At 50.0% G+C, this 26,206-nt stretch overlaps 1 protein-coding gene and 1 long non-coding RNA gene across 2 annotated transcripts; both read right to left on the bottom strand.

Moving 5' to 3' along the window:
• Positions 1–356: 356 nt before the first annotated feature.
• On the bottom strand, positions 357–7,025 carry C2H1orf202 (chromosome 2 C1orf202 homolog). The gene is made up of 2 exons (XM_087866122.1): positions 6,962–7,025; positions 357–1,070 (listed from the first exon to the last, which is right to left on the bottom strand). The coding sequence occupies exons 1-2, from the start codon at positions 7,023–7,025 to the stop codon at positions 523–525; spliced, it is 612 nt and encodes a 203-aa protein (XP_087722248.1). The 3' UTR covers positions 357–522.
• Positions 7,026–14,650: 7,625 nt separating this feature from the next.
• LOC123792595 (uncharacterized) lies at positions 14,651–15,559 on the bottom strand. Its single transcript, XR_006779740.2, has 2 exons — positions 15,310–15,559; positions 14,651–14,819 (listed from the first exon to the last, which is right to left on the bottom strand). It is a non-coding gene; the product is annotated as an uncharacterized LOC123792595 (long non-coding RNA).
• Positions 15,560–26,206: the final 10,647 nt, after the last annotated feature.

Genomic DNA, 26,206 nt, shown 5'->3' with positions numbered 1-26,206 from the left:
TTGTTCTAATGTTGGTTTGCGGGAGCTCACAAATGCCTGTAAACAAAAAATAAAAGTGGAGTTGGGGCACTTCGATGTGGGGTGAAGAGCTCGGCAATCCGCTTAAACAGACTTATTTTTAATCCCCAAGGGCAAGGCATAGACTGATGACCACTGCCGCTCTCACCCGTCCCCGGGGGTGTCCGCCCTGAAAGAGCAGCAGGGGGGTGCGGGGGCCCCCCCAGGAGAGCCGGGGCGGGGGGCTGGGAGGGTGCAGGGCCCCCGGGGATGCGAGGCCTCTAGACGGGACGAGGCTCCAGCGGGGTACCCACCGCCTCGAGGCCTGAGGCCCTGCAGCGGGGGGGGGGGGGGGGCAGCGGTCCGGGGACGCCGGTGTCGGGCGCCTCGCCCCAAAGAGCCCGCCGCGGCCTTTCATTCATGTGGCGTCGGGTTTATTTGCCTTCCTTGCCACTGCCAAACAAAACCAAACCAAAGCTCGGGGGGGGGCGGCGGGGTCCCCGGGGCCCGGCGGCCGCCCGCGGCCTAGTCTCCGCCCGGCGCGCGCTCCAGCACCAGCAGCGGGATCTCCTCCAGCCTCTCGGGCCGCTCCGCGCGCCGCAGGTAGCGCCGCCTCCACGCCGCCAGCCGCTGCAGCAGCCTCTGCAGCCGCGGGTGCGCCCACAGGCCGCGCTCCGGGGCCGCCCGGCCGCGCGCGTGCTTGGCCCTCTTCCTGCGCCCGCCGCGGGCCGCGCCGCGCCGGAACAGCCGCCGCCAGCACCAGCAGCCCGCGCCGCCGTCGCCCGCGTCCCCGCGCTTCAGGCGCGCCGTCCCCTCCGGCAGCCCGGGCTGCACGTCGCCGCGTCGGGGGCCCACGGGCCGCGAGTCCGCCATGCCGGCCGGCCGCTCCCCGCCGCTCGCTCGCGGCCTCCGCACACGCTCCGGCCCGCTCTCCGCCCAGGGGTCCTTCCCGCGGCCTCCCGGGCGTCGCCGCGGCCTGCGCTCGGGCTCCGTCGCCGGGGAGACCCGAACGCTGACCCCACAATGCGCCCCCGCGCGGCCGGCCTCGCGCCTCGGCGCCCGAGGTCGAGCCGCTGGCCCACGGGGGGCCCTCGGGCCGCGAAGGGGGTCAGTCGGCCGGGGTCTCGGTTGGCTGATCCCCTGACTGGCCTCGGACGGGCAGGAAGGGATCTAGGACGCGCCGGGGGTCCGTCCGTCCCCCCCTTGACTCCCACATTAAGTATGTGCACGACCCCCAGCTTGGGGGTTAGCCCCAAGCCTGTGTGGCCCTGGAGGCTGGTCGTCTGGGGGGACTGGTTTCAGGGTCTGTAATTTTCCACCAGCAGGGAACCAGAGTTTGAGGAAAGACCTCAAAATCTGATGTTCTTCATCTGACCTCTTCCTTGTGGGATGATTGATTTTTTTCAGTATTTTTTTCTGATTGCAAACATAAGATTTTTGTGGAAAAATCGAAAAACACAAATACAACAGAGAGAACATCTTTTGGGGCGCCTGGGTGGCTCAGTCGGTTAGGCGTCTGCCTTCTGCTCAAGTCGTGATCCCAGATTCCTGGGTGAAGACCCCCAACCCCGCGTGGGGTTCCCTGCTCAGCGGGGAGCCTGCTTCTCCCTCTCCTGTTCCCCCTGCCTGTGTACTCTCTCTCTCTCTCAAATAAATAAATAAAATCTTTAAAAAAAAAAAAAAGGGAAAAGAAAACATCTTTTTCCTGTTTCTCTATATAATTTTCTGCAACTGTCAGTTTCTCCTATCCAAGTAAGGAGACGTTAAAATAACAATAGTTAGCCCCTATTGTGCTCATTCTGTACTAAGCACTCCGCCTAACTTTCTGTATATTTTTCTCATTTTGTTGTTTTGGGGTTTTTTTTGGTTGGTTGTTTTTGTGTTTATGTTGTTGTTGGTTTGGTAGCCCACCAACAACGGAGCAAGCTCTGAAATAAATCTGCCTGAGTTTGAATTCTGGCTCCAACATTTACCAGCTTTAACTCTGGGCAAGTTACTTAACCTCTCAGTGCCTCGCCTTACCCATCTGTAAAATTGAGGTAATAGCAATCCTACCTCTGGGAGGGCGTTGTCTGAATTAAACGAGATAACATATATAAAGCATTTAGTATACACTGGGCGCATGGTAAGTGCGCATGAGTAAATTATTATTATGCAGTCCAAACGACAACTCAAGGGAAGTGTTTCCCAAGTGAATGTTCCCGTTGTGCTGATTGAGAAAACTAAAGCCTAAAGAGGTAAAAACCCGTGATCTGGGATAACGTAGCTTGTAAGTGAAGGAAAATGATTTGAACCCCAGATTCTTTGAGCCCCAGGATATGAAATGACCCACCTACTCATCTCAGCAGTTCAGCGTCCCTTCTTCTAGTACCTCCGTCGTCCCAACTGTCCACGGCCAGTAGGTAAGGGTCAGCATTTAGTGTTTGTGTAGACTCTGGGTGCAGAAACAGGAGGAAAACCCCCCAGCTGTCCTGGGCTTATTTCTAGCAACTTTATAAATTCACAGTCATCCGGGCAGAAGCCTTTGGTCCCCATAGCCCCTGAGCGTACCCTAAAAGCGGCCTTTGCTCCCTCCCCTCCGAGTGACCGCACACAGCCCACCCCCAGCAGCCATTCCCCTTTCAGAACTGGTTTGTTTTATTTGTTTCTTCCCCGGTTTTCCAGGGGTGCCTCCTCCTTTCCTTCGGGCTGTGTGTGCTTCCTGCCTCCCGTGCGGGAAAGTCAAGCCCAAGGTCAATCGTGACTGACAGACGCGGCTAAAGAAACAAGCCCCTGGTCAGACGATTATTTTCATGGACAGTGAAAGGAAGCTCCCTGCGGACAGCGGGGGCTCAGGGCGACCCTGAAAGGAAAGGGATCTGGGGACTTGAGCACCAGCGGTGGGACACCCTGTTGCTGAGGCTGCGGCAGCTAGTGTCCAGCTTGTGTCTGTGCCCTACGTGGGGGGAGGCCAGGGCGGACAGCCTCACGCATCAGCAGCAGCTGAGAGGTGATGTGGAACTGTCTAGGAACAGCCTCCCGGGTAGCTCAGAGCAAGTGGGATGTGTTCTGGAGGCTCCTCACATCTTCCTCGTGCCCTCCTGTTCTGAGACGATTACCGAGGATTCTGTCAAGACTCCGTGCAGCTGTCGTTCAAGCCTTAGGTGGCCTATGTGGATGCCCCCCGGGCACCATGACCGAGCGGTTCACCTGCACAGACCAATTCACGTGCTTCCTGAATCTTTTTCTGGCTGTTATGGACTAGGTTGTGTTCCCTGAAAAGGGCTATGTTGAAGTTCTAACCCCTAGAAGCTCAGAATGGGAAGATGGAGCCCAAGGAGGTAATTAAGTTACAACAAGGTCCTGAGGGTGACCCTAATCCAATATGGCTGGTGTCCTTATAAGAATAGGACACCGACACGGAGGGAAGACCATGGGAAGACACAGGGCAAGCTGGCCAATCTACGAGCCAAGGAAGAAGGTCTCAGAAGAAATCAAACATGCCGACACTTTGACCTTGGACTGTCAGACTGCAAAATTGTGAGAAAATACATTTCTGATGGCTAAGCCACACAGTGTGGTAGCCCTCGCGAATGAAATCCCTGGCTTCCTGTCTTTGCCTCCCCTTTTATTTTGCCTTAAACCCCTCCATTCTCACAACACCAGGAGGCCCTTCCTCAGCCCCCCAGTTCTCAGGCTCCGCAACGATACCTTCTAGGGGTGCTGTCTGCACAGCTCTGACCAGACCACCAGGGAAGATCTGGGCAGCCTCAGGGAGAGCCTCAGGCCTGGCTTAGAGATTGGAGTTTTCAGACACCTGTCACCATCCACTGCTGCTTGGGCTAGCTCTGGGGGACCCTGGGTCTAGGGTTGCCAGATGAAATACTGGTCACCCAGTCGAATCTGAATCTTGGATAAAGAACAATTCTTGATTATAAGTATATCCCAAATATTGCATAGGGATACTTACACTATAAATTATTTAACTGGTCATTTGTATTTCTATTCGCTACCCCACCAGGGTCCTGGGGAGGGTCAAGGGCACACCTCATAAAGGCTCTCCGGGACCAGGAGCTCTTCCAAACTGGCCAGAGGCTGGAGCCCTGTCCGCATTTCCCAACCCCAAGCAGGAGCAGTTTCTCATGCCAGCTTGTCCTAACCCAGGTACCCAGAACAAGAGACCTGGGGTCCCCAGTGTTAAGAAGAGCTCACATTATAAAACAATGGGGTGTGGGAACCCCCTCCCTTCCAGGATTTTAAGGAAGTGAAAGAAGATTTGGCACCCCCAAATCCAGAAGAGGGGATAGTACAATTAAGGGCATAAGGTTTGGGGTCACGCAGCCTTGACAGAATTAGCAAAGTGGCCTTGAGTACCTTATGGCCCCTCTCTCTGCCTCATGTCCCGTTGGAGCACGGGAGTACTTTCCTACCTGTCGTCACTGTGACGAGCAATGAGACAGGCATGTAGGGCCCTAGACTGCACCCGACACAAAGCCAGTGCTCGATAACTGCAACACGGCTGTCCTGAAATCCTCTCCGTGTTGGCCAGTTTGCACCTCTTGCCCCAAACACCCCCCAGCACATACGGTTCTCCTGACATGAGTCCCAGCAGTGCGTCTGTTTTTGAAGCCACAGAGCTAATGACGAGCTCTGCGAGCTCAGACTCCTGGAAACTCTCCCAGGAAAATGTGGGATGCAGTGACGCGAGATAGGAGAAAACAGATGGCTGTGGTGTTTCTGAGGGATGGACAGTGAAAGGTCAGGTAGGAGCGAGCACAGTGCCAAGAGGCCCCAGCCCATGAGACCTCTTGCTCACATCTACAGCCCGCAGCCCTGCTGCACACACCTGCTGACCATGCAGCCAGGAACAGTGGAGCAGCGCCAGCCAAGCCCTAGGGTTGGAAGAGTAAGGGGGCGCTCGGTTCCATCAAGGCTGAGCCAGTGACATTATCCCTATATATGAAAGGTGACACATTTGTAAGCAGACACATGAAGTGGAAGAGTGAGATCACCCAGGGCACCACCTGCCATTACCTAGATAACTGGGCCAGACGTGGAGTGTGGAATTTTTTTTAAAGATTTTATTTATTTATTTGAGAGAGAGCGAGAGCACGAGAGTGCATTAGCAGGCCGTGAGGGGACACGTGGAGCTTGATCCCAGGACCCTGAGATCGTGACCTGAGCCCAAGGCAGCTGCTTAACCAACTGAGCCACCCAGGCGCCCCTGGAGTACGGAATTTGAACAAAAAAGAACAGACTTCGTCTCTTCTCTTTATGGATGTGGCCTTCAATCTAGTATGTGGACTTGACGAGGTGACCATTTCGCAATTGTTCTTTACTATAAGAACCAAATGTTCTCCCCAGATATTTTGAGATAAAATTTGATGAAATAAATGCATCCTCGGAAAAGCCTGGTTCCCATATCAGGAAAGCAAATTCTGTATCTAAGGACATTGGATAATTACACCCTTGAGTGTTTGTGGGCTGTTATAGTAACTACGAGGGAACTAGATTCTCTCCCCTTTCCTGTGTGTGGGTGGGTCTTACCTCAGTGCGTCAAGGCTACTGAAATGTCAGCGCAACCTTGAAGTCACACAGGGCTTCCCCTTAGAAGACCCCCCAAACCATGGCCTGTGGAAATCCAAAGCATCCCCCCCAAGATTTCTGCAGCTTCTTTGTCTCCAATTCCTCTATGTACACTTCCCTCTGTGACTTTCAGGAAACCCCTTACCACTTGAAGGATGACACATTCTGAAATCCGTAGACTACACGGAAATCTCAGAGAGGGAGATGAATAAGGGGCTCACAATGTAAAAATACAAATGACTTCCCTCAGGACGGTAAGTGTCCTGCTGCTCAGGGTGTCCACCTCTGTGGAACCTCAGTGGCCTTCCCTGACTCGACCCAGCCTTCTCACTCTTCTTGGCTCTTCTCAACCCTGCCACTCTCTCCTCTCCACGTCTCTGTCCTCCTCCTTCAAAGAAGAAAGAAAAACAAAATCCTCTGCCTTGTTCACGGGAAAGGAGTTCTTTACTAATATGCTGACTCCTGACAACTGACTTCGGAATCTCACCTACCTCAGTCAGCTTGGTATTTTCCTTAAAGATAGATATTTCTGCTTAAAAAGAATACCTTTTCATCTCCTTACATGAAATATATTTCTTTTTTTTTAAGTAGGCTCCACGCCCTGCCTGGAGCCCAAGGCAGGGCTTCAACTCACAACCCTGAGATCAAGACCTGAGCCAAAATCAAGAGTTGGACACTCAGCCAACTGAGCCACCCAGATGCCCCATGAAGTACATTTCTATTGTTATAATGTAGACCTTCACAACTTCCCTGTGGGATCAGAGGTGATGGGTGGGTGAGGGAGGAGGAATACTATTGAATCAGCATCATCACTATCCCCATCATCACTGTCACCGTCATCACCATCATCACCACCATCATCATCACTGTCACCGTCATCACCATCATCACCACCATCATCATCACTGTCACCGTCATCACCATCATCACCACCATCATCATCACTGTCACCGTCATCACCATCATCACCATCATCGTTACCATCATCACCACCATCATCACCACCATCCTCATTGCCATCGTTACCATCACCATCATTATCATCATCACCACCATCATCACCACCATCACTGGGGCTGGGGCTCGAAGTCCAGGGGATTCCAAGGGCAGGGGCTGAGCCCCAGTGGCTCAGATAAGCAGCCCCTTCCAATCCTGGCTTTGTTGGAAGAGCAGGCCGAGGACTGCATTTATTTTGGCAAATGTTTTATGTAAGGAAGCCCAAAACATTTGTTTCAGTCAACAGTTCCAGGGGAGGCCCCGGGAGATGGAGAGGGGTGTTTGCCGCACCGACCCTTCCTCGTCTGAGACTTGCCCCAGCCTCCAGCCCTCGTGCTAAATGACACGGCTCCTCCCCGGCCGCAGGCTAGACCCCCAAACTGCGTCCCAGAAATTGTCTCACCCAAGAACTGGAAGCCGGATGGTTTCCGGTTAGATATGTGTGGGTGCAGGACCTGGAAAGTCATGTCGATTCAGGGGTGAGGGCACCATCATACTGAGCTTTAAAAATATATATATATATATATATATATGAATGTAGAAGTGTCTATCTATCCCTTCGATGTATTCAAAACCCTTTCCAGGGGCGTCTGGGTGCCTCCGTTGGTTAAGTGGTTAAGCATCTGCCTTCGGCTCAAGTCATGATCCTGGGGTCCTGGGATCAAGCCCCTTATCAGGCTCCCTGCTCAGTGTGCTCCCTGCTTCTCCCTCTCCCTCTGCCCCTCCCCCTGCTTGTGCTCTCTCCTTCTGTCTCTCTCTCAAAATATATAAATAAAAGCTTAAAAAAAAAAGCTTTTCCAGCAAGAAATACTCATTCTGTTGGCTATGACAAAGATTTTTCAACAGACGTGTGGGGCAATGTCTCAAGGTCATACAGTAATTCACTAGAAAGTCAAACTGGAATTTGGATTTCTCAAATCCAAAGTCAGCTTATACCCTATGAATGAGAACTGCTACCTCCCTCAGCATGACACATATACATGGCTTCAATTGCCCAGATAATGTGAATTAAAAGGTCTGGCGTTTCAAAGTGCTCAAATCTGCGGGGTGGGGTGGGGGGTTCACAACAGCCAGCATCCAGCAGAAAATTGCCAGCTCCTGAAATCACTGAACCCAGCCCACCTTCCAAATTATGTATATTTTAGGTGATGAATGTAATCTTCAGCTCTATTTTTAGCTCTCCCATCCTACAAAAGCAATTGTAAGAACAGAGAAAAATTTCTGCGGCAGAATCTATTATGTGTGAACTGCTCACCTGGTGTCTGTGAGGCAGAAACGCCATAATTTCTCAGGGCGTGCTGTTTTATTTTTGGAAGGAAACACAAATAGATTCCTAAATTCTTCACAGTAGAATACTTAACACTTTGTAATTGGAACATTCCCCAAAGTCGGTAAATGAAATCGTGAAGCCTTCGTCTTTTTTCAGGCATGAAGTTGGTGGGAAATCTGAAACAAGCAAGGACTGGTTTTCTCTGACATCCGGAGGTCGCCGGTGGGGCCAGGATGGTTTCACAACAGAGTATCGCTTCGGTGGCTTTGGTGTCTATAAGAAAGGCACCGAATTCCTGCCTCTAGGCAATCGCACAAGCAGACACAATCTTCTAGGGTCTCCTTAAAGTCAGCACGACCCGGGCTGAATTCGTTTATCCCCTTCCACTCCTGCATCATCAACACAGAACCGATGGAGATGACCCGTGACAAAGGTCAACCAGCTGGAAGTCAGGATGCAGGGACACCAGCCACCAGAGTCCACAGAGAACCTGATCCCGGGCGGGAGGCAGGAGGGGTCGTCCCTGCACCAGGATCCAGCTCCAGACCCCAGTCCTGCAGAAGCATCACGAGGTCCGTTGGGAGCAAAGAGTGTGTTCTCAAGTCATGTCTCTGCCGCTGGCCGGGGACAAGTGTCTGCTCTTCTCTGAGCCTCACTTCTCCATCCGCAACAAGGGGATTATTATAAGATCATCTTCAAAAGTGAGAGAATTGAAATGGGAAACATGAAAGTACTTTGTGAAGTACAATAAACTGTGAGATATGAATTCACAAGGACCCTGAGGTCCGTTGTAATATATCAGTTCCCAGCACCGGCTCTTTTAGGTAGGAAGTCCTTAACCAAGCTTTCAGGACCAGGAGGATTATTAGGATTATTCTAAAGGATGCTGAACCCTAACCTCCCCAGCCCCCAGTGGCGGACCATGAAACAAAAGAGAGCACAAGTGGGGGAATGCAGGGAGGGAGAGTGCCCTCTGCCCTCTGGGGGCGGGGGGAGGCTGGAGGTTCCCGGGGGCGGGGGGTCTTCTAAGGAGACCACCTGACAGCCTTCTACAGGCATCTGAAGCTTGCTTTCCTTAAAAAAAGAAAAAAAGGAACAATCCATGAGGGCGTTGGTTTCCAGGCAACCGTGTTCCGCCAGTCCCGTGTTTGGGCAGTGCTTGGATGCGTGAGTCATATTTTCAGGGAACTCAGCAACTCTGCACACAGCTTAGACCCCTGCGGAGGGGAACTTAGCTCTGGGTTCTTCACCATCTTGGCCCACAGACCTGTCTGGCCATCACCCCATGGACCTCTTCTAAGAATACTGTTTCTACATACATTAAAGGAAACTACGAATAAATAAGAAACACATCAGGGGCTCCTGGCTGGCTCAGTCTGGGGAGCACGCGGAGTCGTGAGCTCGAGCCCCATGTTGGACGTAGAGATGACTTACAAAAATAAAGTCTTGAAAATAAAAAAGAAAACACATCAAATCAAATACGTTTACAATTTATGATAAATATTTGACTCATAATGAACATCTTTTAATAGCAATATTGGGCCGCAGGTCTACTAGAACGATCAAAATTGAGCAAGCGATGGAACCCATGGCGTCCAAACAGCCGTGATGGGATAGAAAGTGTCTGTGAACTCCGTCGGGGACACAGCCCCGGGACGGCTGAGGCGGCTGCAGTTTGCCGCGTGCATTTATAACAAAAAAAAATACTGCATTTCGGCTGGAGGTTCATAAACCTTGGAAGCCCATGGCCCTCCTGAAACCCAGCCCCCAGGTTAAGCATCCCTTCCTTGGTGCAAACCATTCCACGTTGTAACTTAGGATTTCCCTCCCAGCCGGACATCGGATCAACTCACTTATGATATATTCACTGGGTCCCTAGGAGCCTGGTCCAGGCAGAGCCACAGGGGGCAGACAGACACCTGTAACCCACCCAGGGCCCCCCTACTCAGAGAGGGGCTGCTCGTGCCCCCGACCTTCATCCCCATGCCACCTGGAGACCCACTCTTCCTTTCCTCTCAGACTTGCCTCTCCATCTCCCATCCCTCTGCCCCCACCCCACCCCCGTCCATGGGGACCCTGAGTGACAGCTGGTCCCCCTCACCCTCCAGGGTAGCCCGTTCACCTCTGTCAGGCGAGACTTCTTCATGGAGCTTCCCTGTGTCTCCCTTTCCGCCCAAACTCGCCGGCTTTGACTCTCCCTTGTCACTGGTCCCCAGGCCACATCTCTTTCTGGCTTTCGGGGCCCTTCATAATTTCACGCCATCTTCCCAGACAAGTTTGTGTTTCATCAGCTCTCGGCAAGTGCCTGGTCTCCTCCCAGCACACACACACTCACACATATTCACACACTCACACTCGGGCTCACGCTCCTTCCACATTCATCACTTTGTCGACGCCGTGTCTGCCCCCTGAACCCTTCTCCTCTCACCACTCAGTCAAACCGAATCCTGCCCGTCCTACAAGACATAGCCAGAGACCCTTCCGCCAGCTGAGTGCCCCCGGCCTAGCCCACCTCTCGGCCCCCACTCGTGAATGTCACCACCCAGCTCGGCATTGAAGGATTTCCAGACTGTGTCAGGTACATGGTCTCTCCAACCGGGCTCTCAAGGCCTTGAGGATAGGGAAGCCGACTGCAGATGCTCCCGTATGCTCCCTGGGCCCAGACGAACGCAGGGCATATAGAAATTCATGTCCTTTGGTCAAATTACAATGACACGGGGGCATTTTTATTTTATTAGATCTCTTTGGGAAAGCACTCGACGTGTTTGGAAGAGATACTTGGGCAAACTCCTTGAGGCTAAGAGTGAGGCATCCCAACTCATTCTCCAACAGCAGAAGAGGGTTGCTAAATTGCTCCCCATAAGGTCAGGAGAGTCATTTATGGAGCTTCTGAGAAAGAGGGGAAGAAAAAAAGGGCATGGGGAAATGAGACAGAGACACTGCCCACTGTGCTACAACGAGCCACTTCTCCAAAACCTTCCACAAAATACTAGTAAAACTCACAAACTAGCTGGTACACATAGATTTCTGGTGGAAACCAGTGTAGGGGCCAAGCTTTATACCAGGGGTGATGTGAGGCTTTAAGACATTATGTGGTGCGGGAGCCAGAGGGACAGGGAGGCCTTGGCTGGCACCCAGATCACATTCGCATAAATGACTGACCAGTGTGGGCGATTATCATGGAAATCCTGGTGATGGCACACCGGCCCTAGATGTATTTTTCCTCCCTCTTCCTCCACTCCGCTACTGTCTACTTAAGGAAGTGTTAAAGTGAGGGCCAAGTAAGGTCCTGGATGTGGGACAGTCCCAAGTGTCTATTTGATAAGACTCACTTGGACTCTGTGGCCGGGAGTTGGGTTTGATGTTGAGATCGCCTCAAGATTGGGTCAACCGTCCATTGGAGGGACACACTTCCTTAGCTTGGATGTAGGGGATCACTCCAGGTTCTCGGCCCTGTGTCTTCAGGGTGTAGGTGGAATTTTGTGCTTCCTGTTTCCGTGATTTATTAAGTGTCCTCATTTACGGAGGCGTGAATACTGCCATCTCAGCTAGACTGAAAATGGGATGTCCGGGGCATTTCACCAATATTGTAATCCAAGAAAAAATGCAATGGGAAAAATGAGCATTTCACTTATAAGACATGACAGATGTTAGGTAAGTATTCCGTGTACTCAGTCCCAGTTTCTTAATTAACACGAACTTTGTTCATTGCATTATATAAATATACTGCACAAACGAGCAGGGTTATGTATTAGGGTTCTCAGAGAAAGACAACCAATTATAAATACATATACATAGAGAGAGAAAGAGGGACAGAGAGAGAGAGATTTATCATTTATTGTAAGGAGTTGGCGCGTGTGATTAGACAGACTGATAAATCACAGGATTGCAGTCAGCAAGCTGGAGATCCAGGAGGGTTGATGATGTAAATTCCAGCCCAAGACTGGCAGCTGGAGACACAGGAAGAGTTCGAGCCCAAACGCAAGAAAAATGGAGTCTCAGCTCAAAGGCAGGCGGGAGGAACTTCCTCAGCCTTTCTTGTTGTAGTCGGGTCTTCAACTGATTGGGTAAGGCCCACCCATGCTGGGAAGGTCAATCTGGTTCACTCAGTCTACCAATTCAAATGTTGATCTCATCCAGAACCATCCTCTCGGACACACCCAGAATAATGTTTGACCAAATATCCAGAAACCCCACGGCCAGGTCAAGGTGACACATAAAAGTAACCATCACAGGGGCCAACAACGTATTCTAATTATATCAAGTAAAAACACAGGCAAAATGAATCTATTGTGCAAGAATTAAAGTCAAGAGAGTGGCTGACATGGAAGGGCTTCTGGTTAGTGGTCATTCCTGAACTGAATTTGGTTACACAGATATCTCCTGTTGTGCAAATTTATCTACATTTGGAATTTATACCCTTTTCTGAATGTATGTTATGTTTTAATTCAATGTGTTTTAAAAGGTGGGCGGTGTGGAGGCTGTGAGTGGTCTTCTGGAAACATCTATTGAAATGTCTAGATAATAGAAGATAATCCCACCATCAATTCCTTCCAAGAAACTGTGTTTTCTTGGCTAACAGCTTTCAGTCTCTCAAAATCCCTGGCTGGGGAGTAGAGTGATGATGGCTCCTGGTTTGATCCCTTTACCCGAAAGCCCAGTTATGTTGAGGGCTATCCCTTGTGCCTTACGTGGGGTCCCAGACAGGAAGGACGACAGCTGGACCTGATCACGGGACACTCACACTACAGCCAGAAGCACAGGAACCCAGACCAGTACCGGCAGGGGCCACGGCCGGAAAACCCCCACGAAGCTGGCCAGGTCGAGGTGACACAGAGCAAGATCTTTGCAGCCAAGTTTTCTTCCATTTATCCTGCTGTCCTACTCTCCCTGAGTCTCCTTCTGAGGGACCTTTGTTGCTTTGAAATTGCTGGGCAGAAAGCAGTTGATTTAAAACATGATTCGTATCTGCCTCTGGGTGAGATCCATAGCACAAAGGGGGCTTTGGGTAATGTTTAGGAGACGTAGTGGCCAAAGAAATTTTTTTCCCTCTTAATTCTTCCAAGTGCATATTCTTTGAGACGCAAATCCACAGGTACCCAGTGAGGCAGAAACTGACTGGTTAGGCTAACCAAGGCAGGAGGCTGATCTAAATTCCTTGGCCTCCAAGGGCATCTGGAGAGCTCAGGGTCATGAGATCGAGCCCCACATCGGGCTACATGCTCAGTGAAGAGTCTGCTTGAGAGTCTCTCTCTCCTTCTCCCTCTGCCCCGCCCCCCGGCTGGTACTCTAAATAAGTAAATACATACATAAATAAATAAACAAATAAAATCTTATAATAAATAAATTCCTTGGCCTCCAAATGAACACTTTGGCCTGAATCAAGTGCCTTGTTAAAATCCTTCAAATTAAATTTATCCTTTCATTTGGTAGACTATTAATTAGGCATCCGGTCAATGCTGGAAAGAGGTTGACCCGGTTTGAGACTACAGCTCAGCCCCCCACTAGCTAAGTGACTTTGGCACATTATTTAACCTCTTTGAGACTATTTCCTCAAACTCGCAGGGTGTGGGGGGTAGATTTAAATGCGTTTGTGCAAAGTGCCTGAGGCACTGTAGTTACTCAGATGAGTAATGTGGAGCCATCACCGTTGTCGCCATTACTGCAATATCCCGTAGCCTGGCCCAAGGACGTCGAAGCAGTTGAATTAAAATAGTGCATGTTGGGGCACCTGGGTGACTCAGTCAGTTAAGCAGCTGCCTTCGGCTCAGGTCATGATCTTGGGGTCCTGGGATCGAGCCCCGCGTCAGACTCCCTGCTCAGTGGGGAGTCTGCTTCCCCCTCTCCCTCTCCAACTCCCCCTGCTCATGTTCTCTCTCTCACTTTCTCCATCTCTCTCTCAAATAAATGAATAAAATCTTAAAAAATAAAATGTAATAAAAAGTGCATGAACTCCTTTATTCTTCAGGAAGTTTGCAGCTTTACGTTCAACAGGACTCACTTCAGTAGAATCTAGACAAGGTCCGAAGCGTCTGTAGGTCTGGAATCTACCAGTTTAGAGTATTCGTGATTAGGTATGCCTAAGTCTTTAATAATACAGAACAAATGAAATTTATTTTTAAATCACTTTAGCATGGCTGGCTTGATGTTTTTATTACATTCGATCGATCCTTTCGATGACATGAATGAGCAGTAGGGAAGTAGTCTACTTAATTGCATTTTGATGAACTGATGGATTTGTAAATCTTGATAAACATAATTCAAAATGACAAATGTAATTCAAAAATACATGATACATGTATTCTAGAATAACTATTGGCAGTGAAGAAATCTTGGGGAGAGGGATCATATCAATGTAACCTTCTTCCTATCAAAGCTGACCGGGTCCAGGTGACACCGCGGGAGAAAATTAATTTCTTGCACAGTGGTTTGCAAAGTGTGACAACAACAGCACAGAGGTTGATTTTAACAAGTATTTTGAAAATGTGATTACTGAAGAAAGTAATGAGATTTTCTTTCTTCGCAGGAAGGAGAGAAAGTTTCTCTTCCTGAAATTATCGTGTCAGATAAATCCAGCATCTAAACTGAAAAGAAACTAATTCTGTAATCCCTCTGCTTCATCTTATCTCCTTTTTAAGGGATATAAACGATTACTAATACACTAGTGAGAATTTTCTTATGTGAGTCACAGTCTATGAATCATAATAACCCACCCAAAGGCTCTGATTGGGAAAGACTCTGTTATATTCCTATTCCCACACTAAAATAATAACTCCCCTCCCACAGGGACCGGCGGAAAAACATGGCTTTTCAGCCATGAACTTTAACTTCTTTTCTTTATTTCTTTGCAGTTTGATTTTTATGGGAATCTGGTCTCGGCTGGCCGGCTCCTCTAAGACTGACGTTATTTAGGGCTTTCTTCCACGCAGGATGTAACCCTTGCCCACTGTTCTCTCTCCCGATCAGTTCTTGCCTCCGTTTGCTGTTATTTCTACAAAGATAATGTTAACGAGTCATTTTTTCAGAGAGCTTTACGGTTAACAGAGCACTTTCATAATAACCCCATGCGAGCATCTTAGCGACTTGATGGGAAAATATAAATGAGTACCCACTCTCCAGGTGGGGAAGCGACGCACCAGGGAGCCGAAGCGACTTCCCAGAGGCCTGGCACGGCCTTAAACCACGTCGAGGCGATCAAACCCCTCGTGGGCTCGATGGCCCCCCCGCCTGGTATCGCAGCAGGAGGCTGGAGCGGTGGGTGCTGCGATGCTAAGAGACAGCCGTGCACGGGGGTCTCGGCAGGCAAAGCGCACAGCCACCCGCAGAGCCGCCCCCGCCCCCGCCCCGCCCCGTGGTGCAGGACCCAAAGCAGCGCCGTCAGGCAGAGGGAGGGGCTGCCCGGGTCCGCGCGCCCCCAGAGAAGGACAAGCGCGGACGACACCCCCTCTAAGAGAAGGTTCCAGTGCACACAAGCCGCTCACCTCCGCTCTTCCGATCGTGCAGGGACGGGGCAGGGACGGGGCTGTTCCCCACCCCAAGATACGCCATACGCATGCGCACACCCTCGTGCCTGCCCCCTCCCCACGGCCCATCTTGGCGAAGGATGGGTTCCTCTCTGCTCACGGCTGCAGGTTCGTAGGAGGCCGAAGAAAGCCAGCATAGCATCCCTCCTCAGGCCCCAGCCTCGAGCTGCGAGGCCACGCACACGAAGAAAACGTCTGATGGGCTTGATCGGCCACTCCCTCAAGAATCAGCCCGTCTGTGGCCTCCGCGTTCGCTATGCCGACAACCATAAACACGGTGCTCAGTGCAAAAGCGGACTGCCCTGTCCTCCCCTTCCTTCCCATGGTCACCTTGGAGGCTCCTTCCCCAAGCGCAGCGGCTGGCCCCTTGCATGAGGAGCATAGAGCTGACGACAGCGAGGACGGAGGGTCCAGGCTGGCCCCCCACCCCTCCTCCTCCTGCCCAGCCCCCCATAGCCAGGCATGCGCTGACCTTTGTCATGACCAATACCTGCGGCCCCTCTGAAGTTCATTCTCAGACCACCTACTCTGTGTCCAGCTAACTCCTCAGCAACCCACGTCAACAACCCTCTGACCCCACCGAGACCCTCCCACCTTCTGTCTGCGCCCAGCTTCTGTGTGCCCTCTCCTGGCTCCTTACCCCCCTTCTCCCGTAGCTAACCAGTGCGGTCACTCCGGCTTCACCCCCTGCTCCCTGCCCCTCGACCAGGGGCCTTCGGATGAAACCACAACCCTGGTTAAATCCACTCCTCCTGCCTTGGAGAAAAGCAGGCAGTCACACCCCCGGCACCCTGGAAATTCGTGATAATGAAAGCCAAGCGGGGCCTGAGTGACACGCTCGACCCTCCCGTACCCGCCTAGTGTTGTGTCTCCCTCTCTCAGACCACAGCTCACACCTTCCCTTCTCTCTGCAGCCCTGCAGCGCCTCTTCCCCATCCTCCCCCTCAGCACCCTTGCTTCCCCCTTCAGCAGAGAGACAAGAACTCCTACAGAGCCAGTGCGCCCAGCGGCCTGCACGAGGGGCTGGGTGCTCAGCCCGCTGCCCTGGTGTCTGGCTGGGCTGCCCCCGCCACCCGCCTGCACCACCCACCACCTTCTCTCTGGGTTATCCCTGTCCGCAGAGAAATACACGGTATTGCTCATCTTAAAAAGGAAGAACTCTGGGGCACCTGGGGGCTCAGTCGGTTAGTGTCGGGCTCTTGATTTCGGCTGGCTCACCTGCTTCTTAGCCACTTGTCCCGAGTCCCTTCGCGAGTCCGTCTTTATTTCCATGACCATATGTGTGGGCGTGTGCAGGGCTCACTCTCGGGGCCTTTCCTCTCTTCTCTGTCCTGGGGGATCCTCACCTGGTCTCGTGGCTTTAGATACTATGTAGTGATGCTCGAGCCGCGCGGGGCTGGGCCGCCGACGTCCCGCACCGTCAGAAGTCCAGGTGTGACTTCTGACTCCCAGATAACCTGCCTCCGAACAGCGTGCGGCTGACCGGGCGCCCCTTCCCTTGGGAGGGTTTCACTTCGGACTAGAAGCCTCTCGGGGGCAGAGCCCCACAGCGCGCGAGCAGCTGGGACAGTGACTTGAACTTGCAGGGGGACATCCCAGTGTCCCCACAGGCTATCCGAGTTGCTGTCGTGGGGGTAGGCGCTGTGTGGGCAGGATGGAGGGCAAGCTCCTGAGGGCAGTGGGCTCGGATGACGGGGACAGAGGGCAGGCCCTTCAGGGCACGGGCCCGGGTGTGGGAATGCGCCGAGGCAGACAGGCCAGGCGCGCCCGACGGGGCCGCCCAGGAAGAGTCACCTCGTCCTGCTCGTTTGCGTGCGGGGCCGAGGGGAAGACGGCACCGTTTGTCTCCAGGGCCATCCTGTCCTCAAGGGCTCGGGCCGTTGCTACTCTAGAAAAATCTGACTTTGTAACTGGCCGTCAAAAGACACAGGGACCCTCGCTTCAGACCTGCTTCCTCGGCTTCCATGACTTGCTGTGGAGAAACCGCGGGCAAAGCCTATAAAGTTTGCAATGTTTTCCCCGCTTGGACGGATTGGTACCGAACCAGTAAAGTCAGGGAGAGATTGCACGGATCGTAGCAGCAGCTGTGGTTTCCACCGACTTGATTCAGATGATGCGAAGTCACACACACCTCTCTTCAGGGTTCAAAGACGGTGCACTTCTCGTCGGGGACGAGCTGCACGTGTTTACTGCTGTTTTGAAAAAACAACTTGCTTATTTTTAAATTCGTTGTAAAGAGAATATAAACCAACATTGAAAAATTATGAGAAAATGATCCCAAAGTCCTGGGATCAAGTCCTGCATTGGGCTCCTTGTCAGTGCCTGCCGCTCCCCCTGGTTGTGCTCTCTCTCTCTCTCTCTCTGACAAATGAATAACTAAAATCTTAAAAAATGAACGAAAATTATGACAAAAGACGAAGACTGCTTGATCTCACTTACATGTGGTATCAAAAAAGAAAAAAAAGTGAAACACCAAAGTCATAGGAAAAGAGATCAGAAGCCTGGTTACTGGGGGAGGGGGGGGGCGGGGGGACGAGCTTCCAGGTACAAAACAAGGAAGCACCGAGTAGAGCCTAAGAGTTCTTATCACAAGGGGAAAACTTTTTTCGTGGTATTGTATCTATGCGAGATGATGGGCCTGTTGTGATCACCGTTCCACGACACACGTAAACCAGACCGTCAAGCCGGACGCTTAAACTTACATGATGCGTGTCAATTATTGCTCCAGAAAACTGGAAAAGATAACAAAATATTATGACAAGATACAAAATCATGAAAATATAATGCCAATCACCAGAAATATTCCGCTCGCACAGATGTGTGTTCGTGTGTGTATCCATACGCGTACGTTAGAATCATAGTATTTATAGTTTTACACTTTCTTTTTATTTTACAGCATAAGCATTTCCGTATCATTGAATATTTTTAAAAAAACAATTTTTAAAGATGGTATACCATTCTATCAACAGGCAAACCATACTTTGTTGAACCATTCCCCTTGTGAGGTCTTTTTCTTTAAGATTCTGTGTATCGTGACCATGAACTTTCTTGGTATGCATCTCTGATAATTTCCTTAGGATATTAATGAGAATCCCTGTGGCACGTGACAGAAGCCCAACTCAAAGTAGCTGAAGCAAAAAAAAAAAAAATGGACAGAAGAAGAGCTGCCCCAGGGACGCGAGAAGGTCCCAAGGGCTCGAGCAAGGCACGCTACCTCTATCTGGTCCGCTTCTCTCTGGGCCTCGTCTCATTTCCTCCTATGCTGTATAATCTTCCTGTAGGAGTCACGGGTATGCTGGGAGGCAGCTCTGGGCAGAAGTCGTCCCACATCATAAACCCATAGGAAAGAACATCCTCGATCTTCGCCCCAGGAGGTAACAATCCCTGGAAAGGGCTCTGATTCCCTGGCCTGGGGTGTGTGCGGACACCCACTTCGGACCAACCCCTGTGTCCAGGGCGTGATCACTGTGATTGGCAGATTTCACCAGAACCACACAGTTGAAAAGGAAGAGGAAAAATTCACCAAGGGAAGGGGTGCTGTCCCCCCAAGGATGGGTGATGGACACAGTCAACATTTTTCCCCTGCGGTTAGAATAGACATCTCCAAATGGGATTTCCAGGTCAAAAGGTCAGAGCTGCATGCAAGGTGGGCTTTGGTTTCCGTATCTGGCCCAAATCTGCTCCCTGGCTTTGGTTTCGTCTTGACCTTTGGAAGGCCAACCAGCCCACGTCCTCGTCACCTATGTTTGTGGCATCTACAAACTGGACACCGGTCAGTGTGATCACTCATCTGTCTTAGCATAAAAACGTCAGTGGGGGCGTCTGGGTGGCATAGCGGTTAAGCGTCTGCCTTCGGGTCAGGGTGTGATCCCAGAGTCCTGGGATCGAGCCCCACATCAGGCTCCTCCGCTGGGAGCCTGCTTCTTCCTCTCCCACTCCCCCTGCTTGTGTTCCCTCTCTCTCTGGCTGTCTCTCTCTGTCAAATAAATAAATAAAATCTTAAAAAAAAAAAAAAGTCAGTGCTACTCAAGTGTGCCGTTCTGATTTAGTATTGACATTTCTATGTTCACTCTCAAAAATTCGCTCCTCTTCTGGGGTCACCCACACTCACTGCGGACACACGGCGGAGCGTGAAGGTCTAGCCATCTCGGCCCAATCAAGACCTCTCTGAAGGTAGCGGCCCTCCTAGTTCCAGAATCCCCCGCGCCGGCCCCGGGTGGGCCAGGGCTGTCACTGACTTCTTCCAGCTTGCCTTCTTCCTCGCCCAGCCCTGCTCCTGACCCGTCCCTGCCGCCGAGGCCCGTCCCACGGGCAATCGTAGTGAATACTGCGCACCTCAAACGCTGTCTCAGAGTCAGCGTTCCGTGGTTATAACCCGCAACGTAGCCCTGATCTGAAGTCGTTTTGGTCCTGGATTCTAAACTGCCTTGTAGACTGTTTTCACAAGGGTATGCTTATCTCCGCAGGTAGACTGGAAGCTGCTTTTCCACTTCTTGAGCACCCACGCCACGCTTCCCCCACCCTCCGTCCCAGCACTCTGCTCTGAATTTCGCTCAAGGATTTAGTATCACGAAAGCAAACACGCAAAGGGCCTTAGAAATTTTGTATCTACGCCATCTGAAAATCACAAAGGGGAAAATATGGGCACTTGTCTCAAATGCTCAGGACGATAGAAGGAAATACCACACAGGCTGGGTGGCTTAAACAATAGAAATGTAGATCTTACAGGCTGAGAAGGCCCAGATCGAGGTACCAGCGGATCCAGGTCCTGGTGGGAAACAGAGAGAGAGAGGGAGGGAACTTGGGGCTCTCCCTCTTTTTACAAGGATATTAGTCTCATCATAAGGGTCCCACCCTCATGACCTAATCTAAAAATTACTTCTGAAAGGTGCCGTTGCTGGGGATTAGGGCTTCCGCATATGAATTCTGGGGGGAGACACGAACCCACAGTTCACAACAACTCTTTTTCTGAAAAGATTTATGTATCACAACAAAGGTCATGCATCTCCTTCCTGTTGCATGTAAAGGCAAAAGCAAAGTGGAAAAAAAACTATCCCCTCTTACCATGGCTCCTACTTCACTGGGCTTCTTGTACAGCATCAGCCTCTTCACCCCTTTAATTCCCATTACGCTCTTGGGGCTGTTTTAAGTTGCCTGATTTATTTATTTAAAATTCACGAACTAGCAATCCTTGGAATTCACCAGCGTAAGAAGTGTGCTATGGCGACACCTGGTGGTAAGATTTGCAATAACCTCGTGAGCCTCCTATCATGGCGGATTCCTGGTTTATCCCCGAAGAAAATTAAATGAAAAGGAAAATTTAAGAACCACTTCATAGAGTTAGCGACAAGGAGAAGAGGTGTATGTGTGCACGTGCACACGTGTGTATATCTTCTTGTGTATGGGAGATAGATCCACCCACGACAGGCCAACAAAATGAGAGCAGGATCAAGAATGTGTTGTTTACCCAGCCCTTCAGCACTTCTGACCTCCTACAAGACATCCAGCCACTCTGGGCCTCACTGTCTCATTTATAAAATGGAAGAAATTAGTAATCCCTACTGAATTCTCTGAACAGTGTAAGTGAAAAGTGCTTTGTGAATTGTATGAACATTACGCTATACATATGTGTATGTACCCTTATGGAATTAAGAATAAATGAGAGTTGGGGCGCCTGGGTGGCTCAGTCCCTTAGGCATCTTGCCTTTGGTTCAGGTCATGATCCCAGGGTCCTGGGATCGAGTCCCTTATCCAGCTGCCTGCTCAGCCAGGAGTCTGCTTCTCCCTCTCCCTCTGTGTCCTCTCTCTCTCAAGTAAATAAACAAAAGCTTAAAAGAAGAAGCAGAGGCAAAAGAAGAAGAAGAAATGAGAGTTAAAAGAGACTGAGTATAATATGTAATGGCCACATGCTCTGACAATGTTGTTGTTTTTTTAATAGGACAAGAACAAGGTGAAGGAGCGTTCAAAAAAGGGTTGTTTTTTTTTTAATGTTTTGAGTAGCCATATATTTTTTAAGATTTCATTTTTTTTATTTGAGAGAGAGGGAGAGAGAGAAAGCATGGGGGGGGGCAGAGGGAGAAGCAGGCTCCCCGCTGAGCAGCGAGCCCAATCCCAGGACCCAGGATCATGACCTGAGCTGAAGGCAGACACTTAACCGACTGAGCCACCCAGGCGCTCCTGGTTTGGAGTAATCGTATTGGCAGTGGTGACATTACTACTGTTGCTTTAAGACCGTTGTGTGAGTATTAAGGATAAAGCAAATGGGTGAGTACGGGATATTCTATTATCCATTTAGGTTTTGAGAATCACCTACTCGATTTTGAAAGGAAGGCTATACAGCTGTAAGATGGAAAAGGTTAAGCAAAAACCGTGTGGTTCTGAATTGGAAGCATCAGTATGAACAGACGGGATATTTATGTTTATTATATTATATTATTATGTATCATATCCCCTGAAAAGGCTCAGAAAGAAAACAGTAACGAAAACAGTAGCAATGAGCATCTTTAGTACTGATTATTATTTTGAAATGCCATTTCCCACTAACAGAAATCAAGGCTTCTTGAAGAAATGGCTGATTCCTGGTTTGGGGCAGGAAATGTATCCATTGGCCCCATCACCTCACCTAATCATATCAGACGGCAACAAAGCTGTGGTCGACCCCTACATGTTGTCAAAAGGATTGAGGAGCCAATTATAAGAGGCATCTACTTGCCCAAGACAGACGATTTCTGCCTCACTGATTCCAAGGGATTGAAATTATTTAAATCTGTAGGTTCATAGTTCTATATTTTTAAAAACTTAGGGCACTTGGCTGGTTCAGTCAATAGAGCACGTGACTCTTGCTCGCGGGGTTGTGAGTTCAAGCACCACGGCGTAGGGCTTCCTTGAAAAAACAAACAAAAACCTTAAATCATACATGTGGAGGATGCTAGGGGACCAATATTTTATTTTGAAAAACTGGAACATAATCAGAAAGAACGAAGCACTTTTCCTACCTTCCCTACGTGATCGTACCACTGGGAAACCAAATGGTGGATGACGGGTGGCATTTCTTTATGAAAATGTTACGACTAAATGAAGAAGAAATGCTGGAAATAGAATATTACCACTTTGCATGCCCAGTGAATTAATGATTTAGGCGTTAAGCACCACTGCTTGCTCACATAACAAAAGGGAGTCAGACAGTCTTGTGCCTCCTGATTCCAGATCACGTCACCACCGATGGTTTTGCCAAAGGGATGAACACCCAGAGCGCGTCATCGGCAACATCCAGACCGGGGGGCATTTCACCAGCCAAAGGATTCGGGGTTTTCAGCAGATAAACCGTAAGGCTGAGAAAGGGATCAAGGGGAAACCTGAAGATTTCGAGACTTAAAATCATATCAAAAATTTTAAATGGATAACTGTAAAGTCCCAGGGTATTCACCTGGTGAAAGAACAACAAGGTTGCAAAGCAAGTGAGTGTCTCCCTGGTTACTTGGGGGGAAAGGCTATGATCAGATGGGGCCCATGGAGGGGCTTCTCAGTGGCTGGCAAAACTTGATTTCTAGACCCAGGTAGTAGTTACAAGGGTGCTATAATGACTCATTAACATAGGCCTTATAATTAAATAGTAATACATTAAATATTAGTATAATAGGATGTCAATATTAAATTCAGTGTTAATTTAACACCTCAGTTTTGAATATTAAGTATTAAATTAAAAACTAACATACACCTTATGATTGATTAAGCGATGCCTTTGTTTTGTGTGATTTTCTGTATCTGTGTTTTGTCTTCCAACAGAAAGCCCTAAAATAACGTAAAGAAGTGAGATGGCGGAAGTCTGTGGGACCTCCTCACGGCCACGCAAGCGCACAGAGGGTTTTGGTGACTGTTCCACGGGGGAGAAGGTAGTGACAATTACTTGGGTTGGCCACTAGGGTGTGCTGTCTGTGCTTGCACTGGGAAAGAGGGATTTTTGTTTTGTTTTGTTTCAACGTTACTGTAATGCCACGTGAGGACTGGGATAAAGCAAGTCATTATTCATTGTCCTTTGATCACCATTTCCATAAGTGAGTGTCAGTACCGGCAAAATTTTATTTGGAAAGTTAGATCCAACATGTAAATACAGTGTAGATACTTGAAAATACTGTAGCTGTCTCCTCCTTCAGAGTAAGTATTAGTTTCTTTACTAAGTTATTATAAGAAAACCTCAGGAGCCATCATAACAAACCATTAGGACCCACCATGTGGAGCAGGAAAGGTGAACGGTTTTCAGAGCCGTGTTGAATGAGAGACGAGCACGCGGGTGGCGGGATCAGAAACTCTTGAGGGCTACGGATGGTCTCCCAGCTCTGGGAGGACAGAATAACAGCAGCCTTTGGGGGCCAATGAGGAATGAGAGATGGTCTTCGAAGGGCCAAGGCTTTAGCGCAAGGATGGGGCCAGTGGGACCGCTAATCCAAGAGCCCACCATCCTGACGCCCCGTGTGCAAAGGGCAGCTGTTGGTTGAGTTTTACTGCTCTGAGCGCAGGCTGGGTTTGACGGGCCTGCATCTGAGGTGAGAAAGGGGGGCTCTTCTGTTGCAGCGCTTATCTTTTCTCAAACAGGGTGAATACAACCTCTTTCTCTCAATAAATCATGGGCCTCAGGTGCTTTGCATTGCTGAGGAACTAGAAAGCTTATGAATTGTTCATAGGCCAAGAAAAAAAAGATGTTTTACAATTTTTCTACAAGGCTGCAATAGATAATTCAGCGTGAATCTTGGCCTTTAGGAGCCTGTTACTCCATCACTTTGCCGCATGTCTCCAGCCGTAGCTGTGATACAGCGTTCGTGGGCGTGTATGTGTACGCACTTGTGAGAATGCGTTAGAAAACTCATTCTGGTTAGTTTTTCTATTTTTAAGATTTATTTATTTATTGGAGAGAGAGAGAGAGAGCACGCGCACGCGCTGGAGGGGTGGAGGGAGAGGGAGAGAGAATCTCAAACAGACTCCACACTGAGCTCGGAGCCCGACATGGGGCTCGATCTCAGGACTCTGAGATCCCGACCTGAGCCAAAACCAGAGTCAGCCACTTAAGCGACCGCACTGCCCAAGCGCCCCTCATTCTGGTGAGGTTTTGAGATTTGACAGCTTAGTTCATCAGAGACCCATCCTTCCCGCCGTGAGGACACTACCTTGGCGGGGGACAGGTGAGATGTGCTTGAGAGTGGGGAAAGGAAAGCGGAGGGGACGGGCTGCAAGACCACGTTTGGAGGGTCACTGCTGAAGAAGTCCTGCTCGGCGGACACCAAGGCTTGTCCCTACTCCCTAGTGCCATTTAGGGACCTCATGCCTCAACCCAGAGTCAAAATCCTGCCTCTCTCACCGGAGGACATTCCCAGCAGCCTCAGGCATACACTTTGCTCTGGGCTTGCCCCTGCTTTGGGTACCCCACGGTGCAAACCCTCGGCTTCCTCCCGGCCCTCCCAGTTCAGGCCCCGGATGCCCCTCCTGCACCCAGAATGCCTCCTGGGGGCCCCTCCTCCGACGCCCTGGCCATGGTTAAGAAACGGCCTCTGGCCTCACAGGGAACCAAGTTAGGTCCCAGCTGAGCACTTCTGTGTCACCTTGGGCAAATCATCTAACCTCTCCAAGGCTCAGTTTTCCTTTTCCATTAAAGAAGGATGGTAAGGATAGTAATATTGATATCACATTGATTTTCTTTGTTTTACAAAGCAAACACTCCCTTGGAACCAACACCCAAATCAAGGAATACAGCAGCCGGCTGCCAGCACGGCCACCTGCTCGCATTCACTGACCCAGCCCCTGACCCGGGGACCGCAGATCTGTGTTGTCTGCTTTTGGACTTCACACGGACGGTCAGCTACAGTGCACCACTTCAACGTCTGGCTTTTTCCGCTCAGCCTTCTGCTTCTGAGATTCACCCATGTTGCGTTCTTTCCTTCTCATTCTACCGCCGACGAGCACTTGGGTTGTTTCCAGTTTGGGCCGTCACCAAGAAAGCTGCTAGAACATGCCAGATGTAGCCTTAAACTGTAGAAAATAAACACGCTTACCCTCTCCTGAAGTGAGGCAGAACAACTTCCGGACCGAAGTACCACATGTTACGGAGTTCTTCCTGACAGGGAACACGGCGGATAGAGAGAAAAATACAGGGTTTTAGACAAGGCACACTCCTGATGGAATTCTGGACTTTTCTCTTACTAACAGTGTGACTTTGGACAGTCACTTGACCTCGGTGAGAATCAGTTTCTTCATCTGAAAAGTAGTAATAAAAATATCTCTATCAGGGCGCCTGGATGGCTCAGTTGGTTAAGCGCCTGCCTTCGGCTCAGGTCATGAACTCGGGGTCCTGGGATCAAGCCCCGTGTTGGGCTCCCTGCTCAGTGGGGAGCCTGCTTCTCCCCCTCCCTCTGCCTCTCCCCCTGCTTGTGCTTTCTTCCTGTCTCTGACAAATAAATAAATAAAATCATTAAAATTAAAAAGAAAAAAAAGTTACAGGACCCAACTTGACGAGACTGGAAATGGGACAATTTGAATATCAAAAAGACTAATGAGTGTAGTGGATTAAAAACAAAAAAATTATTAAAATCCAAGCATTCATGACAACAATCACCCTCCTCGGCCCGACTCCCACCTGCACCAGAAAAAGCCCTCATTGCTTGTCTTTGGAGGTTATGAAGGTACCAACACATTTTCTGCAAAGTTGGCAAATGAAGGAAGGGTCAAGCACTTACCCTGCCTTCCTGTTAACCTTGTATTTCAAGGTAACCAAACAGTTGATGAAGGGAAGGTCTTCTTTGAGAAGAAGTCCAGTTAATAAATCCAGAAGCAACGGTAGCCACTAATTAAATAACGGGTTTAGGCC

Source organism: Ursus americanus, chromosome 2, assembly GCF_024610735.1.
Source record: "Ursus americanus isolate L20-20 chromosome 2, mUrsAme1.1.p, whole genome shotgun sequence".
In the NCBI taxonomy this organism is placed as follows: Eukaryota; Metazoa; Chordata; class Mammalia; order Carnivora; family Ursidae; genus Ursus; species Ursus americanus.
Note: the sequence above shows the minus strand (reverse complement) of the source record. Positions and strands in the feature narration are given on the sequence as shown.

Coding starts and splice junctions, on each gene's coding strand:
- C2H1orf202 (XM_087866122.1), bottom strand. CDS start 7,025: ATGACTTTCCAGGTCCTGCACCCACACATATCTAACCGGAAACCATCC. Junction 1,071..6,961: donor ATCCGGCTTCCAGTTCTTGG/GTGAGACAATTT, acceptor CCCGTGGGCCAG/CGGCTCGACCTCGGGCGCCG.